The 21094-nt window shown below is 45.1% G+C and overlaps 1 protein-coding gene across 5 annotated transcripts in view; it reads right to left on the bottom strand.

Moving 5' to 3' along the window:
- Pka-C3 (Protein kinase, cAMP-dependent, catalytic subunit 3) overlaps window positions 1-21094 on the bottom strand; it is a 144443-nt gene that overhangs the window by 7597 nt on the left and 115752 nt on the right. For 4 of the 5 annotated variants that reach the window (XM_037412209.2, XM_075865353.1, XM_075865349.1 and 1 more), the window contains exons 3-8: window positions 19229-19492; window positions 15271-15390; window positions 11194-11289; window positions 10452-10509; window positions 8582-8659; window positions 2511-7344 (exon numbers count right to left, since the gene is read on the bottom strand). In XM_037412209.2, the coding sequence (XP_037268106.2) occupies window positions 7201-7344; window positions 8582-8659; window positions 10452-10509; window positions 11194-11289; window positions 15271-15390; window positions 19229-19492 (760 nt within the window). In that variant the 3' untranslated portion in view covers window positions 2511-7200. Of the gene's footprint in view, window positions 1-2510; window positions 7345-8581; window positions 8660-10451; window positions 10510-11193; window positions 11290-15270; window positions 15391-19228; window positions 19493-21094 lie in introns of those variants that run through there. The other variant, XM_075865341.1, reaches the window with a different exon arrangement.

Below are 21094 nucleotides of genomic sequence, written 5' to 3'. Positions count from 1 at the left end.
GAACTACAAACGGGCTGACGGACGCTTCGCCCCACTCATTATCATTCACTCCATGGCTATGCTCCGTGGATTCACTCCGTAAACATTTTCTTGATTGTAACCGAGTAATATATATCGTTTGTTCCTATAAGCATCACTAACCATGAGACAGAAGGAAAATATCACGGCTTGAAAAAATGAAAAAAATTGCTGGGAGTCTCTGAGGCCCACTTAAACTCTTCAAGGCAATAACGGCCGTTGCAGTGACACTCCTTCTTGAAACCTGAAAATACGCGGGGCATGGGTTAAATAGGGTAGAAATTATTTCAAGTTCGCGCCTCATCCGCTGAAAGTGGTTACTTACTGACTTGATTTAGAGACTTCATTGCCCACATCACAGCAACGTTATTGAGACATCGTTAACTTTCAATGGACGTTCGGCCGTACTACAGCGTTTTTTTTTTTTGCTCGTATAAAAGGTTATTACCTGCGAAGCAGCTCTTTGACTAGCTTGTGTAACGCTGTCCCTCCGTTCGCACCGTTCCCCTCGCCGCAGGTGTTGGAACGGTGCCAAGTAGCTCACGCCCTCCCAGCAGTGCGCGGTGGCGTCTTTCTCCCTCGCCTGCCACGCGCTCGCCGCGTTTCAGCTCTCTCTCGCTTCACCATCTCCGCCGCTCGCGACGCTCGAGCCCACTCCTCACGTGGGCATCATCTCATCCGCGCAACTCTCTCCATTTGTCGGCGAGAATGTGGGTAGCACAATGTGGGCAGCACGCCGCTTCTTGCCATGCTTCCCGCTTGGTGTGCTTCTCGCTAGTGTGCGTGTAGCTTTCCTGGATGTCACCGGCGTTGCGGGGGTTCGTGGAGCCAATCGCGTTCGCGAATGGCGACGTCCACACCGACGAGGTACGAGCCAGGGAAGCCGAACGCAAGCATAGACAGTTGAAGACCAGCGACACTGACGAGATGCGAGTCAAGAACACCGATTGCGTTCGAGAATACAGACGGCGCTGGTAACACTGATGAGACGCGTGCCAAAGAGGCCAAGCGCAAGCGTCTTCAACGCGTCTCACCTCCCGCACCTTTGCGTTTCAAACAAACGTTTACTCGAGTAGGCGCTACACCGAGTTTCTCTTCAATCCGTTGTTGCATCACACGCGTCGACGCCCGTTTCAACCGGGTCAATGCCGTGCGCAACGCTGCTACTTTGCAGCCCATTAGGGTTTCTTACCGATAGATGGTTCATAGTGTTTTTTATTTGCTTATCGTAATTCATGTCTTACCTGTTCCCCGTCTATGCCACAGCTTTTCCATCTGTTGTCCGAAAGCAGGGGCATAGCCAAGGGGGGTTCAACCGCCCACCCGAAAATATTCAGTTTTGCTTGTGTATATATACAAGCACATATACAAGCGCATGCACGAACGTGCGTGGCCTTCCCCGTCTCACCCGAAAAAAAAATTCTTGTATGCCTTTGCCTGAAAGGCACAGTAAGAAGAAAAAAACTGCACGCATCTCCACGAAGTTAATTATGAAGCTAGGCCCTAAGTTGCATAGTGTATACGTTAATGTCGCCGACAAAAGACGAGCGGACAGATGGGCGTCGCCGGTGATCATGTACTGTGCGGTTTTACACAGGCGTGCGAGATTGGCGATTGGGGAGGGGGGGGGGGGCTTCTTTTCAAGTCGCCTAAGAAGGGGGCGCAAAATCTGCGTCATACATTGACGTATCAGGGAAGGGGGCGCTGCGACGAACCATTGCCCACCCTGAAAAGGAAATCCTTAGCACGTCTTTGCTGTGGTATATATTTAACCGATTTCCACATAAAGTCGTTTTCTTATTTAAACACACGTTTTCGTTTTTCGATCAACAGGTGTTCAGTTTCAATATCGTGTAGCGTGACGGACTAAGCTGGGCCCTAAGGTGCTTTGCCTCTTCAACGTCCGCTTTGCGTGAAGACTGAAGCCACTTGGAAGCAGGCAACCATCTTCGCTGCTCAGTCACCGTAGTACATTTTCACGCTTCGTTGTACTTAGGATGATCGTATTTCTAGGTTATTTGGCCAGCTCTGCACGCATGCAGAGATCCTTACGTTTCAAGACCATAACCTAGAATGAAGCATTCGTTAGTCGTACGAAGTGCATAACATGCAAAGGAAATTCCCGGATGTAAAGAGAAAAAAAGGTAGAGTGAAGACAGGTAAACGTACCATTGCAGACTTGGTCGGGCAACTCATCACCCAGTGCTATCAGTCGCATGCTCCAAGAAAAAAAAAAAGATAAAGAACGAATCTTGCATATCGGTTATACGGTTACAAAGTGCTTTCAAGTTTGTTCTGCGATTTTGCCCAATCAAGCGACATCCTCCCTTTAAAAGGAATACGTCGTTTCCATTACTTTATTTGGCGTTGTCAATACCACTGCACCAGTAGGACTTCTTGAAAAGGGATGTGCTACGACAAAGCATCGACATGAAGATCACAGCAGTTAGGCAAGAGATACTTCTACGATACAACATTCAACAAAACCATCGTTTTTCGTCTTCCGCAAAGAGGGCGGTACTTTTATTTCCACGTAATCTCGTATTCTCCGAAAAGTAACTGAACAAACGACTACTTTCCACATAAAAATAGCATTGAAACAAAACGAAGCTCACAGCTATAATTACGTTACATGTTTACACCAAGTAAGTGACTGGCGCCAAGTGCATCTCTGTAAAAAAAATACAGTACACAACAGTTACGTCCGTTGCCGCGAATCTTCTGATCCTCCCGTTACTGTATACACAGAGAGCAAGGAAAGCTCTGCACACAAAGTAGGCATCGCAGAGTAAGCGCTTTCGCGCTCAACTTCGATAGTTACTTTTCTTGCTATCCGGAATACTCGCTCATCTTCGGCAATCTATTAGCTACCGTAAGTAGTGTCATATGCTCTCTTCCAGCGCTTAAATTGTATACCGAAAGAAGTGCCGAAAGAGTAGGCTTCGATGTCCACACACTTTAGGATCACATTTCACAATCAATTTGAATTGGCATTCCAAAGCTTTCTTGTACTCATCTTTATACACACAGAAGTTTTTTAGTAGGTACACTTTTTATATGCAGTAGAAAGCTTCTTTTACTTACGTCTTCATACAGTGCTGGCGATGTCAGTTTTTGTGCATGTGTGTCATTACTTCATTGTTATAGGACGGCAGCTGTAAAAATGGATTGTCACCTGGATGATAAGCAAGTACCAAAGGCACATCAACAGTGGAATTTACAGCGATCTTTTTTGTCCACAGAAGATCCCGTGGTTTCAGGGCCTTATTCAGAAATATCTCTCACGAACGGATGATTTGGTCATAAGAAAAATATTCACTTAATCCAAACGTTGAGCGTATTATTAACGAAGGTAAACAGCCAATAGCAAAGGACACTTACAGAAAAAGGCGTCGCGAAAACGGTCCCCGTTGCAGAATTCACATACATAACGTATTTTGTTCTTAACCACAGTATTCGTATATTAGAGATGCCTTGAACAAAGCCCCCCTCCCCCTCTTTTTTTTACCACACTACAGATGGCTCAACTGCACTGCTTTATGTTTATGCGCCTTCTTCCTTGCAAACCTTTAGTACTTTGAAAATGTGACCAGAAACACAACAGACAACGCTTAGCAAAGCTGTAACGTGCCGGTGTAAATGACGTCACAAAAGCATGACATGCGCTTAGTGGCTGCCGCCTTCGCGTCGAGTGTAAACCGAAAATGCTAACGAAAACCGATAAAACATTGAATGCCTGACATCAAGGCCATGCAGCACAGGCCTAATGATTTCAACTAGAGTTGATGTCACCTAGCAACCTCTTACAGCAATATTACAATGTGTTCTGGCTTGGCGTAGACGCACAATCTTTAAGACGTACCGAGAAATCAGAGACATGCACATCAATGCTATACCTGATCACTCTCAGCACTGTGGTTTCCGCTGCGTATTTCGCCTCCCTTCCCCATCCTTTCTCCTAAACTTCATTGCAGAGTAGCTAACTTGAAGCGCTCCCTGTCTATCTTTTCCCCCTGTCTCTTTCGGTAGAACTGCCTGCAGCACATGCACCTCTTGCACCCTGTGGATAAAGAAAGACCCAGCGATTATAGTCCTCCATATATTTTTCTTTGTTCGAGTACGCTTGTCCGTCTACACTTCACATATACACTATCAAATGTGCAGGTAATTGGTTCTTCTCGCGAAAGGCAAGGAAGTGCCACTTCGGTGATGATGTGATGGGGAAAACGGCAGCTTCCATCGCAAACTGTGCCCTGATGAAGCGAAACAAAATTTAAGGGCCAATTAGCACGTATACCATCATTATAACCTTGTATGGAACTATATATGAAGCTTAAAATAAGCTAAAGCACTGCATCCACGCTATTTTTGATAACGAATAGAGGTGTTATGCCAACACAGGGATAAACTTTACCCTTAGTTCAACTATGCTGTCGTTACCTCAACTTGCATTTCAGAGTTCCTATTTCATTACTTGCTGGCATGAACCACATGCACATTCTTTTGATATTGCTGCTTTTCACTGCCTATAATAATTTGTATTTTGTAACTTTGAACTTTTTTCTGGGTGAAGAGGCTAGTCAAGCTGCGAGACGAAGCTTTTTTTCCCCTTCGCACCAAACCACGTATACAATGTGTTTTTAGTGTATTTGTCACGTGAATTTATAAATAAACTCAAACTTCCTCGCTGCTTCCAGAGGTTAATTTGCGTACTCGTCGATGAAGATGTCTCCCTAATCTTTAAAAAAGAATGTGAAACTAACCTGTTTGAACATGTCGGTGTAAATCTTTTCGTTACAACGTTTTATCTATAACACCCACGTGACAATAAGGTAACTGCGTCGAACTCGCCTTCATTCTAAGCGCCACCAAATCAACCAATCCTCCAGTTAGTGATCAATTAATCAATAATCCGGTATCGTAATAATCGAGATTGCATTTTCTTTGTTCTTACTCACACGAGAGGGAAAAAAAAAGCAGCTGATAAACCTTTGCTCAGTCAACGTGCTGACGTTTTTTCAGGCCCAAAAACAACGGAAAAAAATTTGCTGGCGCAGCTTTAATTCTTCCCATAGAGTTAAGTGTTTCATCGGCTGCTTCGCATACAAACCTGCATTTGCCATGTGCAAGAGATGTACCCTTTAGGCTGACCTCTCTGGACTCAACCTTATGTGAATCCAGTCAATGAGCTTGTCGTAGTCACAACTCCCGAGTGAATGATTGCTTCTTTCAAATGCCACGTGGCACACGAGGTGAAAAGGCCACCAGTCACACAATGTGTATTGGTTATTAATTGTGCCACATTCTTCTAATAAGTCATCTGAGTGAAGTGTGCCTCGCTCTGATGGGTACAAAAATAGCAGCCACTATGCCTTATATCACCCTGTTCTTATCAGTGGCACGCTAGAGTGCGCTAAAACATTGTTTTGTTACGCCTATAGCTCCGTGTAAATGCCCACAGAAAGCTCGTCGAAGTCAGCCCGCCTGAAAGAATGGCTATCGAGCAAAAATTTTATGTGTAACCATCGCTTTGTGAATGTCTTCATGAACGAAACAATATGCATGTATCGCGCAAACGCAGATGCTACGGCTGTGAAATTTCCTAGATTAACCACTTTTTCATAGCACGTTTTATTTTCTTGGCATAGGTTTCTCTGTAAGCAAAAAAGGTAAAAAAATGAAGAGCTTCTAAACTGTTGCGTCCTATAGACCTTAAATAAAGCATTAATATTCGTAATAATGTCTTGCGAAAATGCCTCATGAATTACATCTATGCTAAAAAAAATATTGACACTAGTAAGCGGCACGTGTAGTGTTCGACAATAAAATAAAATCCAACTTTTGTCTATCTCATCCTTTTTTTCTTCTTTTTTGCGCCTGTCATGGTCCCTTGCAATGTATCTTATGACCGCTTTTAATGTGAGGGACACATTTTTCGCTACACTAGTAAAGAAACGCTTCTCAGCATGTACCACAGCCAAACCACACTGAGCCTGCTTAAAGTTTTGTATGTAGCCTGCTGGCTGCAAAACCTTTTGAGATTATTGTTGCTGGAACAGCCCCTTTCTGAGGTGTGATCGTAGTTGTCGGACATGGTTAGCTACTCAAACGATAGAGAAGCTGTATAATAGCAAGGCTGTATGTAAACTGACCAGAACTTTGCTTGGGAAACTAAGTTAATGATGCGCTCATCACCATGCACAACAAAGCCCTGTGATCATGACTCGCAAAGTATTTGCACGAGTTCACAAATAAGTCTACAACAGAGCCTTCATTTACATATTCGGGATTATAACACTGCTCCAAAAAACATTTAACAGCGCTATACAGACTAGAGTACAGAATTTAAACCTTTAGTGACTAGAACAACATGAGCATCTGAGCCATTTTTGCCACACAGCCAACTTCTCCAAGCTCTTTTTGAATGTCACACCGCAGTAATTGCTTCGTCGTCATCAAAGGACGTAACTTTTCGCTATCCAGCTTAACCACTGTAGCGGCTCACAAGCTCGATCTACATCATACCTGACAGCGGTCAGTCACTGGTCAAGTGAGAAAATGACCCCATGCAGTTTAAAGTAAGAACATACCAATGTTTGTACAAACATTAGTGTGGCCAAAACGAAGTGGCTGCTCATGTGTAAAGCACTTATCTGTAATGAAAGATCAGGTTTTTCAGCACTGTGCCAATAGCATAGCACGATAACATGACAGTGTCGTCGTGCCTCATCTGAGAAGACGAGAAAGATTACGTGAAAGTAGAGACAGAAAACAACAACAAAACACCATGCTACATCAATGCGAGCGTAACAGCAATTGTTCTTCACTACGGCCACTTTCGTCTAGCGAGAGCAGCGAAGGCTTGTGCACTACAGCCACGCGAACCATAGCACAGCCGTGACAGGCAGCTGTAGACATCGGCGTCTCGGAGCACGGCTACAAGTTCGTGCTCAATCACTGCGATGCGGGACGTAGTGCGTCGGTGTGCTGGAGGCGGCCGCATGTTGTCTTGGCGAGTGACTACGTGAAGTGACCACCACCCTGCACCGCTGAGTCTCTCAGGCCGCTAGAGGTTTTCCTCTGAGTCAAGGTTTTTCCTCCGTAGCGGTGACCGGAAGGAGTTAACAAGGCTCGCACCAGCTTCCACAACGTGGGCTTGATTGCGAATTAGTGATTCGCTCTTCAGAAGTCATCGAACGCGTCGGCGTCCTTTTCGCTGACCGAGGAGCAGGACGAAGTGGGCCGCTTCATGAGGGTGTCCCGGTCCGGGTAGTCGTCGAAATTGCCGGTGTCCCCGTCGTGTGACACTTTGGGCACTATGGGCGGCTGCGTCGAGGTGGTGGAAGGCCGTGCGCGATCGGTGCAGGAGGCCAGGAATTTTGAGAGTAGAGACCCCACGGCCACGTGCAGTTGTTTGGTAGAAGTGGGTGTTAGACCATGTCCCGTGCAGTGAGCAAGACAGAAAGGAAGGAACGTTTGGAAGAGACAAAAGGAGACCAGAGTTAGTCAAAGAAGCTCGTCGATATGTGCTCGTCTCCCATAAAATGTCTACGTGTTAGCAGAGCTGATGCCGCGCCGTATTCGTTACATTTCGAAGCAACAGAACATGAAAATGGTTCTCTTTGCACTATGCGCTCCAGCTTCAGGGTAAACTGTTACCTATTCTGTTGACACGCTTCACATCCTCAGGAAGCGCAAGAGGGCTAAGACTTTTGTATTTACTTACAGTTTTCTCTTCTCTTCGCCTTCTTTTCTCTCTCTCCCCTTTATACTCCCCTTTGACATTCCCCGTAGGGTAGCAAACTGGGCATGTGCCTAGTTAACCTCCCTGCCTTCTCTCTTGTTCTTCCTACTTCCTGTTGACACGTTAATTTATGAAGATTGTGTAGGTCGGAAAACTTTTTTTGGGGCACTGTTAAATAAACTTCAGTTTTGAAGACATTGCATGAAACGCCCCCTTTGCTCACGCACTTCGGTAGCAGTGTCGATACACCGCGCAAGATATTTTTGTTACGAGAAGGATCCTGTCTGTCATTATTGACAGTTCGACACGCTGTCTGTAAATGCATTTTTTATGTCTGTATTGTAGCACTCGAAGTGAAAGTCTTGCGCAACGATGCAGACAAGAAATGGTTTAGTAGCAATATTATATCTAAAAGACGAGGCTACGCACATGCGCATCCACAAGCGCAGCAGCTTCATAACTAAACAGGAGTAGAGGGTAAAGTGATTCGCAGGAAACTTACGTGTTATCTTTCTAAACTTTTCTGGTTTACTGAAGCGCGTTCTAATAGAGCTGCTTATCAAAAGCCAAATGTTCTAGCACTTTATTATTCCTTAAGAAAGTGTCGCCTCGACTCGCTTGCAGGTGTCTATCAGAAAATTGCATTTTCACACTTGACTCGACAAAAGAAGCATTTTAGTATTTTGACTCGCAGTGCATGCAAGCCTAAATTAAACGCCTTTCTTTTCCTCCGTATCATCACTGATGCTTCGACGCCCAGAAATGCGAGAAACTCACCGCCGTGTGCATTCTGCTGCGAAAAGACATTTCCATGCTCACCTTGAGTTTCTTCTCGAGAACGTCGTCCCAATTCATCCCTCTGAACCATCTGTGCCGCTTGACGTCTTCAGCACCGTTCTGCAATGTGTTCAAGTATATGCAGTCATCATTTCAGATAAGCATGTAAAAAAACGCAGCATATCCACGAGATGAATGATGACGAGTGGGGTGAAGCTCCCCGCAGTCCGTCCTCGTGGTAATACGAGTGCGCGTGCGTAAGACCAACGAGGAATTGGAAAACATCAGTGCCTCGTCCACCGACGTCTAGAAGCTCAACATCGTTCAGAAGTATGAGGCCAGACCACCCGAAATGGACGCACAGACGGACGGACGTACAGACGGACGCCTCGCTCCACTCATAATCAGTCACTCCATGGATATGCTGCGACACAGTTTTTATTGACATGCAATGCAACTGACTACTACGCGCATACGTCGACTACGACGACACGGGACGTACGACCGACGGCATAAGGAGCTTCTCCCCTAAACAAGATGTTAATAACACAAGTCTGGGAGGCAGAGAGTGGAACTTTGAAAGGGGATCTTATCCAGGTGCGGCACACCAGCCCATGGTTAGGGGTACATCAGGTGCACCTTAATCAAGGTACGCTGGTCTTAGCATTTAGCTCCGATGTAAACATGCCCGAAGCAAGCCCTATCGACTCCTCATCAGCATTACTATCAATCTTACTTAGATTCTGGTTTACAATCACGTCTATTCACACGTATTCCAAAGCAGTGTCGCTTATAGACGGTTTCAATATTTATTGATCACAGGCATGAATTACGTAGAAGATGCCTTGACTTCAGTTCCACCAATTCTTCTTGGGAAGGCCTTAATATATCTGACGTTGCAATCTCTTCCAAAAAGAATGTTTTTACTCATTTTAAAGCCCTCATAACTCATATTCTAAAGTGCTATATCAAAAGGCGTCAAGAAAAGCGCCAATTACGTGAGATATCGGTGTTAAAGAGCATTGAAACCATGAGTGAAAAAACTAATTCAAGGCTAACAGATGTATGAGTTGACTCACTCGGACTTACTCAGACTATGATGAAGCCGTGAGTGCGACTGAGTCCGGGTGAGTGATATTTTGGCGAGTGTGGGTCCATGGGTGAGTCCGGCTAAGGAGAATTTTGCTGAGTCCGAGTGAGTCCAAAGCGCACGATATAGTTCATGAGTGGGTCACTCCACAATTCTTGCCGGCCTATGGCCGCGACATTAGAAAACCTATGCGTAAGCAATGCGACAGAGTGAGCATGGGTGCTTTTAGTGTTGGGTCCTAATTTCCCAAAACCGAAATAAAGTTCTTGCAACGCGATGTCATGCCATGACGGCGAATCAAGCCCACGACCTCCAAAGCTGCATCGTAGCCGCTAAGCTAACACAGCGCATCTCTACGAAGGCTGAATTATGAACAACACAACATAAACATTGTTACTCCAAACATCACAATAACAGGTCACAGAAGGTATCTTCTGTTTGAAATAAATATTTGTACGTGCCAACAAGCCCTTTCGCCACAATCCGGAAGACAACCGAAGCTTTCAAATTATTTTATTCTCTGTCATTGGGTCTCGAGAAATGAAGAATGCGCAAACATCAAATCTTGGAAGAAATGAATCCGTCTAAGCACAGTTACGTGCATGCTAATTATTAGGCAGTTTGTTTTGTACATAAAGAGCGCGCAAATAATTGTAATTAGCAAGCTGAGGACTTCTTCATTTATTCAGCGTTTATTAACAAAAGTGAGTGGAGGTTCTCCTAATTACCGATCGGTTCCTTTCATTGAAAATGAGTGTGCTGGCCTACAGCTCTTCAACATGCAGTGCACACGCGTAGCGACACAAATGGTGAGAAAATTACCCTCATGCTTCCAAGTCTTCTCGTCCGGTCGTTCACCAAGAGCTTCTTTATCAGGTCTCTGGAAAAATGTGTATAGCGTAAACTTAATTAGTACTCATCATAGTCTAGACTTAGCGCTTAGCACTGAAGTGCACGTTAGTAATATTAAATGTTCTTTAGTGTCTAAGCTTAACACAATGCAACAAGATTCGGCACAACGCTTTCTTTTGTGGATAAATTGTAGATCCTTACTTGGCTTGAGCATACATTTTATTGTTAAAGCAATAAACTTGATACAATGTAAGAAGTTAGGTTTGTAGTCTATGCGGAGACAGCCTCACTCAATACAGTAAACGGCAGTGTCATTTTATTTCTCTCTCCTTCTCTCTCTCACTTCTCTCTCCCTTTTTCTTTATCTTTCTATCTTCCTCTCTCTTTCACTCTCTCCCTTTTCTCTCTTTCTTTCTTTCTTTCCCTCTCTCTTTCTCTCTCTACTTTCTCTCTTTCTTTGTTTGTTTTACCAAGAAGCACCATATAATTGAAATCTCCCTTTCGCACCTTGAAGTAATTGTGAAAGTTGCCTTATAATGTACAAACACCAAAACCATACAGGCACGCACATTTTTCTGTGCATACAAACGGCGACTAGGTATGCGTTGACAGAGTGCTAATTAAGCTTTCTAGTTTACTCTATAATGATTTTGATTATATTTGTTTTGATTATTGCATTGCCTGGTTCGACAAAAAAAAAACAATGACTTACTTGGCGATGGGATCGATGTACTTTGACCACTCCACTCTTCCGGCCAAAATCTTCTCGTAGATGGCGAACGGGTTGGCGTCCAAATAGGGAGGGTGCCTAAACGAGTAACGGTGAGATTCAGCTGTATGCGCTCGACTGAGCAGGCCTCCACTGAAGGCACACAAAAAATTATTTGAACGGAACTTCAATAGCGACGTTGCAAACAAGCAGTCACCTGTAACATAGTTCGTTTTCACGTGTTTGCGCGTACAGACCTCTGCTCTCGGTTTTAGGGGCGAAGCTAGTTAAAAGGAGTAGACAAGCACCGCGTTGTAGTAGCCACCACCAGTACTCAGAGCGCTCACTACATGGTGCTGCGGCGCTCGCCCCACTCCGATGCGTGCTCTCGTTTGATAGGCGACTGCGTTCGCTCTTACGTTTGAATGCGTTCGCTTTTGGCGCGCTTACTTTTTAACCAGCAGTCCGTGTGCCTATAGCGTATTAGCGACAAAGACAAAAAGGCGGAGTGGAGGGCTCAGAAAACGGCTGCACCTCGTGCTCGCCGTCTTGACATGATGATCGATGGGGCAAGATTTATGGAAGATTCATGGTTTACCGATGTCCCCCTGAGCTTCACCTACGCATGATCATTCACTCTGTAGATATTCTGCGTTTTTCTTTTATTTCTACCCCCCCCCCCCCCCGTCTAGCAAGCCAAAGATATTATTTCGGTAAACGTAACCTACATTTGGCGTGTCACAGTTGAGATAGACCAAATTACAGGTGAAACAACCATTATGCTCTAGCGTTCTTTCACTCTAGTATGAGGCTTTTAGTTTCCTACAGTACTTGCTATAGAGGGAACTATGGCACTGGTGTCTGAGAACTGCAGCGCACGGCACTTCAGCCAGCATGAGAATGATATGTAGTACGCAAATTTGCCTAGTACGTCTTCGTTCCTTTGACTCCGTTTGGCTTCTTGGGCCCCTAATTCGCTTTGCCGCAACACGAAGTTCAGCAAAAGTTCGGCAGTTACGCTTCACTACTTTGACCCGTTTAGGCTCACCAATTAAAATCAGCCAACGTAGTTCACAACGGTTCGTTCCTTTATTCTAAACAAAAACAAAACACAGTAACAAACAAATCTACAAGTGCGTTCGAAGCCACACGCACGAAGACTAGGCAAATCTGTGTATTACACATAAATCCCATGGTGCCTCAACTATCGCAGCGCGAGTGTCTCCTCTAGTTAATTTTGAGAAACTCTATTGCTTTAGGGTATGGACACAAATATGCCGTTCACTGCCTACGCCCACCATTCATATCATTTAATGGTGTATATGATAATATGCGTCGTACGCTATCCTCCTTATGAGAGGATAGCGTACGACGCATGTGCGGTGGCGCCAGACGCTAACGCAAAGTTTCGCCTACTCTATTCAGAAACTTGATATCGTATCATTATCTCTATTTTTTGCATTTGCCGGCTTTAACATGTACTTATTTTATGTTAAAGTCCAGGAAGAAGCTTGCCGCCACGACGAGAAGCTTAAAAGGGCCCTGCAACACTTTTTGAGCATGGTCAGAAAACACGGCCGATTGGTAGTTGAGACTCCCAAGAACAGGCGAGCCAAATTTAATAGCGCAGCACGCAGCCTTGAATTCACAATAAATGGTCAAAGTCTGCTAAAAATTGCTTTCTCACCTCTAAAAAATAAAATGACGAAAGAGGCTAAAAAATCACTCGTAGAAGGCCTTCTATCAGCCATTGGCTGTTTTTAACATGGTGAGCTCGGTCTTTACAGGGATCGCCGCGGGAGGCCGTAACTTGTATACGCGTGCGCGCACGATCACGCTGAAAAAGCCAAGTATTTGAAGTAAAAAAAAACGAAAAATATGCTCAAGGTCACTAGAAGCGCGTGGCATATTTACTTTGCCGATGCCATTCCTCCCTGATTAGCCTCCAGCGCTTTCGTCTGGGCGAGAGAAGAGAGAATGCGATTGCAGCGCGCGACATACTTTTGTAATTTTGCTCGTTCTGAACGAGTTCCTAAATTTTTGCGGTGTTGAAATAGCGAGGAAATCAGCTATTTCAGTGAATCCATTCCGTGGTTACTTAAAAAAAGTGTTCCAGAGCATTTTATGCAGACACAGTGGATAGAAAATTAGGCAAAGTTGCTACAAACCTTGTAAGAGAAGCAGAAGGAACGAATTAATGACAGCTGTTTGGGAACACCATTTAAGAAGGGAAAATTGGTGAGTTCCAGACGAGCCACATAAACACAAGACGTCTCAAAGCTGACACCTCAAGACGTATCAATATGCCTGAATGAGCCGCTTATACCACACAGACGTGGTTCCAGCACTAATCAAATACCGTGCTTATGACTGTGCTGCCATACTACGCCACTTAATTTTAACCACGTTCCACTTATGTTCGGTTGTAACCTTACGTGCTTTGTGGTCCAATTACGCTCGAGTGAATGTTGTAGATTGAACACGATGGATATTAATGCTGCTCCTTCGTCACGCAGGTAAGTCTCATAAGGGATAACATAAAGTGAAGGTTAAAGGAAAGGCAGGGAGGAAAACCAGGCTGCACCTGCCCAACGCTTGGACACAGGGATGGGCCAGAAAAAACAACAACAAAGAAATGTGGCACTATATACTGTCTCCAAGAGCTGCAACGCATGGCGCTTCAGCCATCATGGGAATGTACAGACGAGTCTACTGTTAAAGGGAACAGCTGCATGTTGCAATTCCACCCTCTTACAAAAGCATACTTGTTTAGATTTGCATAAAATTTCTGGTGGCTGACAGTTCAAACTACTCTTGAGAGACTAGTTCCATGCGTGCTGGTTGTTTTCGCCTCCACTTGCTGTTGGAGGGTCAGCAACATGGATGGTGTTTATTTTTGTGTTCCCTTTAACAGTGGGCCGTACTGTTCATGTACTTGGCTGAGCTTCGATTTTTTGGCTCCGAGTGGCATGCAGCCGTTTTGAGGCAAGCCGAGGCAAAATAAAAAAAAATTGGGACAGCCCCGCTTCACAACCTTGACCCTTTTAAATCTGACCAATTAAAATCGTCTCACGAAGTTTAAAAGAAGCCGTTTTGTTATCCGAATCAAAAGTCAAAACAGCACAGAGAAAAAAGTCACAAGTGAGTTCGATGCCTGAAGGATGAAGACAAATCCATGTATTACCCATTAATCACACGGTCGCTCAATGCTTACAGCATCGTAGTTCTCTCCAGTAAAAATTGCGGGTACCTCTATGTCAGTGGTTCTCATATTGGAGTTCGCATTAGGGGTCCGCCAATTCTATCCTTATGAAATAAAATAAAAACACTTCTTTTAGGTACACTACGGCCCATTTCATGACAATAACCCTTTCAATTTTTTTTAGTACACTTCACATTTTAACACTCTTTTGTTGCAACGGAGCAAGCTTATATTTCCCCTTTCTGAGATATTTGTAAAGCATTTGTTAGTTTTCTACGACATATGCACTCGAGCATACTTTTTCCAGGCTTGCGTATTTGAAAAGCAAACATAGCTAAACACAGGTCGACTTTGGCTGCAGACCACACAAGTTATTAACAAGCTGCTGAAATCGAACTGACGTGACACGCTTGTCTTGATATTTTTTGCCCCGGAGAAATAAAAGGGTATCTGCTTCATGCTACATGTTGTGTTAATTTATGACCACACCCGCACATTATCACACAACAAAGGGTCCCTGATCACTTCTACCGACCCATAAAGAGTCCCCGAAACATTCATGGCTGAGAATTAATAGAACGCCGAGAGATGACAAATGGTGGCAAGCAAAGTGTGCGGCATGTTATCGGTAATACTTGCACGGTAAATGTGAAGAAATAAAAATGGACGAAAAGATTACTTGATGCTGGCGGGGACTTGGTTCATTTTTTTTTCTTTCACACATTACAATTACTACCCATAACATATTCTATACTTTGTTTGGCATCATTGTCTGTTGGTTCATCTAACAGAGAAAAAAGCGAGCCCTTAAGTTTAAGCTTCTTTCAAGCGCTGACAGAGAAGGATGCTATACGCAAGACACGTAGGCGGGTACGTACCCAGCGAGCATCTCGTAGATGAGAACGCCCAGCGCCCACCAGTCAACTGCACGGTTGTGGCCTTTGCTCTGGATGATCTCGGGTGCCAGGTACTCGGGCGTGCCGCACAGCGTCCACGTCCTGTTTTTTTTTTCCGCATGTACAAAGGAAAAAGAAAGCAAAGAGAGGATCCATTACACCACACTACGTTGTGGAGGGCGTCCTGTTTACAATCAATCTTTCCTCGTCTTTTTCCCCAGTCGCGATGGATTCACCTAAATGATTCCTCCAAATCCCCTTCGGCAATCGGCCACAGCGGGGGCGACTGGCTCCTCAGTCCTCCGCGCAGTGCCACGGCTATCGTCATTGCTGAACAGTCGCTGCGACGCACGGCGGGCGAAATGAATGATCGGTTAAAGGAATCCATTAGCGAATTCGGCGGGTGCCGGCGCAAGGAGAAACTAGAGCGTTTATCTTGGGTGTGGGTAACAGTTTTTTCTGAATGTCAGGTTAGGCGGGATACACTACTCAGAGACAGAGAGGGTTAAACGCGTAGAGGTGGAAAAGGGTACGGTTTGTCGCTCTACTGTAGGCGTAAGAGAATGTGGACATAATACACAAAACACTCGTAAAGTAATGACCATTGAGATGGGGACGAAGCGACGACACGTCAAAGTGAACGAGCGCTGACTTACAACTGTACTTTACTGCAGTGAACTTGTTTTCTTTTTATCTTGTTTGACCTAGGTTGCCGAAAGTGGCCTCGGTGCTGTTGAAGGGTGCACGCACGGTGATGTCGATTATTGTGCGCGAAAGTGTCACCGTAAATTTTCTTTTTTCTGGTGAAGCATTTAGTGTGCGTAATTATGAGGTGATTGTGTGACTACAACGAAATTCAGCCTCACGTCAGCTACCTCTTGTCTGTCCCTGTCTTTTCACGCTGTACACTCCGCCATGACTCAACTCGCTCAAATCAGAGCCTCGCTAGAGAATAATGACCTCGCATCGTATACCATCAAGATTACGCTGTGTCTAACTAAATAGCGCATATCAACAAGTTCAAGAATTTCAAGAGTTTTAGCGAAATTAGTAGAATTTGCCACTTGGGTGCATGACACGTGCTCCAGCAAAGACATTATCGCAAAACACAGCGCGAATTCTCATGAAGGGGAACTATGGATGATCTACACTCTAAAAAAAATCTTTTAGCCTGACGCAAGGAGCTGATAAAGCGAGATCTTCAAAGTGGCACTGCATCAAGCGAAATACCCGGCAGCCGGTGGGCACCAATCTCTGCGAGTGCACCCAGGAAGGGTGCCTGTTGCCGCCAGCGCACGCAAAGTGGCTACACAAGTAAAAGGCTCCTTTTCTTTTCCCGTGTAGCTGTGCCACGCAACACGCGGCTCTGAAGCTTGAAAAGCCCACGGGCATCGTATGTACATAAAGGACCACTCGTCGCTCCGAAACACACCGTTCAGTATATTCAGTGCTCGTAAGAACACGGGTATGCGCCCGCTCTCAGCGTTTTTCCTTCAAGGCAGATAAGCAAGCACACCATTTTGAGAAAAAGACACTGAAAATGCCTGAAAGACCCCCTTGAATCTTGCATGGCACGCGCGTGTTCTTATCGCAAATGGAAAGCCACTTTGAAATGAGATGTTCCTTCGTTCCGGGAATTGTGACTTTCACGATATGTTAGGGGGCGCTTTGCTTTTTCCGCTCCATCATCCCGATATCACTACTTCCTTGAACAAACAACAAATAGATACGTTTTCAGTGTTGACACAGCTAGAGCACATTTGGTTCTGCAAGCTATGTTTTGCGCTTGCCGTGTAAGGTTTCCTGCTAGCCAGGGGCGCAACCAGCACTTTTTCGGGGGAGTGGCGGGGGGGGGGGGGGTTCCACCATACTATATATGTAGGTTCTTGCGTGGTGTGTTTGTGCGTTCACTCGTATAAGTTCGTGTGTGCGTTTGTATACAAAAGAAGATTGAAAATTTTGAAGTTGGGGATGACACCTTCCCTCCTCCTGGCTACACCTCTGCTGCTAGCGCAAATATTCACTTCCAATATCGATAAAATATTTGACAGTAAATATTGCGAGGGAAGAGAAGGTGCAACACGCGTCCCAATTTTGCGTTTCCTGCGAAAACATCCACTCGCACCATGCCGAATAGCCGCTATGCAGCTTGATAACGCGTGAAGATTTGACAGTCTGTCAATGGACACCGCTTTATACAAACTCTTGCAACTACCAATTTCAAGGCACCATGCGAGACGTTTCAGAAGGAGAAAAAGATAAGAGAACTGACAGCCGGGTCATCTTGCATTGACTTGCAAAGCACGAAATACAACACAGACGACAAAGAAGCACGCATAAAGAGCGCTGGCATGCATGGGTGTCCTTGTAGTTTACTTTTTACTTAATGCAGTACGAAGTAAGAAGTAAAGAGTGGCTTGGAGGATTCGTAGTATTATTATTTGTTCTTTTTAAAAGAAGATCTCGGTTGCAAAGCTTGCTATACTTGCACCCATTTTAAATGTGCGACTGGACGCGTAAAGACGCACAGGTGCAACGACCTCACCCCCTTGACTGCGTGCAGCAATTTTCTCCAAATGACCAGACAGAAGACTTTTCGAGATCGGCGCTTTCTATTTTCCGCAGGCAACCCGTCTTATACTCCTGTCACACGGCAAATCTAACATCATTTACAACAAATGACATTCAGCGGAACTGATTTCACTTAACCTAGTGCTGTCACGCGTCGAAAACAAATGTTATTTTGAAATGATGAAGAAGACCTTAGCCGTCCTGAGACGTGAGTTTGGGAGAAATAGAAATAGATTAAAACATGCACGCAACATGCGTGTATCTACAAAAACAATTTTATGGGTAAAAGGAATATAAGCGTGGCCGTTTTACACAACTTTCTACAGCTGCACGACGCACTCGAAAACTAACATGGCCAACGATAATATGGCCGCGCGTGAGTACAGTGAACTCAGGCGGGGCGCACGACTGACTTCCTGGTCCCAAAAATAAGACGGCAGCAGGATTTTGTGTGATCACCCCCTTGGTCACCACAACTTGTGCAATCGGACGATCAGCATCCACGATACAGGCAAGAACGAGAACAGAGTGCAAATGAAGCATAGCCGGCGTCCAGCTGCTGTAGTAGCTTTTTTTTTGTTTCAGAAACTTCGTGCGTGCTGTTATGCCATCAAAACAGTAATAAGTTCATTTAGGAAAAAAATAAGATGCTTACAAATTATAAATGTTACGTGTTCATAAGTGAACAGCCATGTGCCTTGCGTCGAGACTACTCACTTGGTCCAAAATCAAATGCGAATGTGTTCCGGGAACTCATTCGACCAAATATGTCATTTTCATCAAATGGCACTAGTTTGCCTGTGTGACAGCAAACAAACGACATTACAAACGAATGATATGCGCTGTAAATGGCAATATATTTTCCGTGTGACCGGGGTATTACTCTAGCTGGCGGTTTCAAATTACGCATACGCAGAACATGCAGCCAGATGCGCAACCAAAAGACAGAATGCGAGTATTCTTAGTTCTCGTCTGCAAAAAAGGGCGATGGAAACTCTCTCCCGAAATAAATACACCGCAGTTCTTGCAGAGCCATATTCTGAGACGATCAGTTTGGTAGTTATTGCCAAAATGGCGCTTTTAGCGCGCGCTGATTGGCTGATTAACAAAAGGCAGGCAAGTACAGCCTCTGTACACGCGAGATTCTGACGTAGCGACACTGCCGCCGAAGAAAAAAAGAAATGACACAGGAAAGGCGGGGAGGTCAACTCAACTACGTCTACCCGTGAGATAAGGAGATAAAAGAAAGAAAAAAACTATCAGATTGAGGTTCTATGAGCAGGAATAAGGAACTCCAGCAGGCTGGTCGACATTTGGATAGGAGAATCTATTTTGATCAATTAAAAGAAGAGAGAGAAGTGACTAAGACCTGTCATGCAGCTTCTTGGCGAATCCAAAGTCGGTGATCTTGAGGTGCCCTTCTTTGTCCAGCAGGAGGTTCTCGGGCTTGAGGTCCCGGTACACGATGTGCAGCCGGTGCAGGTACTCCAGGGCGAGCACGATCTCAGCCGCGTAGAAGGCGCCCGTGGCCGACGTGAAGCGACCAGCGTTGCGCAGGTACGTGAACAACTCGCCTCCGGAGACGTACTCGAACAGCATGTACAGGCTCGTCGCATCGTGGTGAGTCCAGAACCTGCCCGCCCAGCAAAGATAAAGAACGAGGTGTTCACCGCTGCGCACTTCTTAGCGAACACTGGACTACAGACAGGCGCTTCTGATGTGTCGCTATATATACAAAATGATGTCCACACAGTAAACTTGGACAAAAATCTGTGCGCGTGAACGGTTCATGGAAATGTGAACTGCGCCTGTTACTTTCTTTTTTGAAGTTTCAATTGGCTATAAGCTTTTTCTTTACTTGTTAACTTTGTTTTTTGGATAACCACATTCCTTTTCTGCTCTTTTTTATGTATATGGCTGCATAGAAATGAAGCAGCCGATAAATATCTGCCTCAAATCAATAAGCCAATCAGAACAAAACATAACGGCGGAGCTGTAAGCAGCAGTTAAATAAACTATATTCACCATGCCTCCCAGTATGGCTTTGACGTATTTTCATGTATATAAACGTATTAACGTAGCGTGAATCATTGTGGCGACAGCGGGAACACACACGAAGAAAAGAAGGGGACACACGATACAGCACTGACTTTCAAGAGAAGTTTACCATGACAAGAAAAGCTTCAATATAAAAACAAAATTTGAGTACCTCGTGACCAATCAGATTCTGGTCCTTCATTGCCATAAGTCCTTAATAAACCGAGAAACGCGCATTGCAACTGTCCCTACAGTAAACGCAACGGCACCAACAATTTCGATCTGCAATTTCGATCTTCACATTTTTTTGTCGTAACTTGTTTTAGTTGTATCGTTTTTTTGTTTCTTAAAAACAGTTGGGACATAACGCTGCGGAAAGTAACTTTATATGTGACGTAGCATGATTGATTTGTGGGGTTTAACGTCCCAAAACCACTATATGATTATGAGAGACGCCGTAGTGGAGGGCTCCGGAAATTTTGACCACCTGGGGTTCTTTAACGTGCGCCCAAATCTGAGCACACGGGCCTACAACATTTCCGCCTCCACCGGAAATGCAGCCGCCGCAGCCGGGAATCGAACCCGCGACCTGCGGGTCAGCAGCCGAGGTGAAGTAGCATAGAAAAGAAATTGGACAGTGAGCGTCATTATTTGCAGCGCCACCGCACGGCATTCAACGAAAACTGGAAGTATGACCAGTGATGATTATCGCATTTGCGAAAATCTCGGAGCCGTACTTTACGTTCTCATAAGGAAACAAGCGCTAAAAAATACACACACTCAGAGAGGAAACAGACGAGCGCTTACTAGCAACTGAAAATTTGATTTCGAAGCGAACACTAATAAATGCATAACACGCATGTACGTCATTCCAAACCGCCCCCTGACATCATCAACATGATATATACCAGAATAACCACCCCCTAATCGTCCATCCATCCGTCCATCTGTCCATACGTTCATTTGTGCGTCCATCCATCTGTCCATGCGTCCATCCGTGCATCCATCCATCTGTCCATACGTCCATCCGTGCGTCCGTCCATCTGTCCATACGTCCATCCGTGCGTCCGTCCATCTGTCTACACGTCCATCCGTGCGTCCGTAAATCTGTCTACACGTCCATCCGTGCGTCCATCCATCCGCCCACACATCCACACGTGCGTCCATCCACACGTCCATCCGTGCGTTCGTCCGTCCG

The sequence above is a fragment of the Rhipicephalus microplus genome, chromosome 1, assembly GCF_043290135.1.
Source record: "Rhipicephalus microplus isolate Deutch F79 chromosome 1, USDA_Rmic, whole genome shotgun sequence".
Classification (NCBI taxonomy): domain Eukaryota; kingdom Metazoa; phylum Arthropoda; class Arachnida; order Ixodida; family Ixodidae; genus Rhipicephalus; species Rhipicephalus microplus.
Note: the sequence above shows the minus strand (reverse complement) of the source record. Positions and strands in the feature narration are given on the sequence as shown.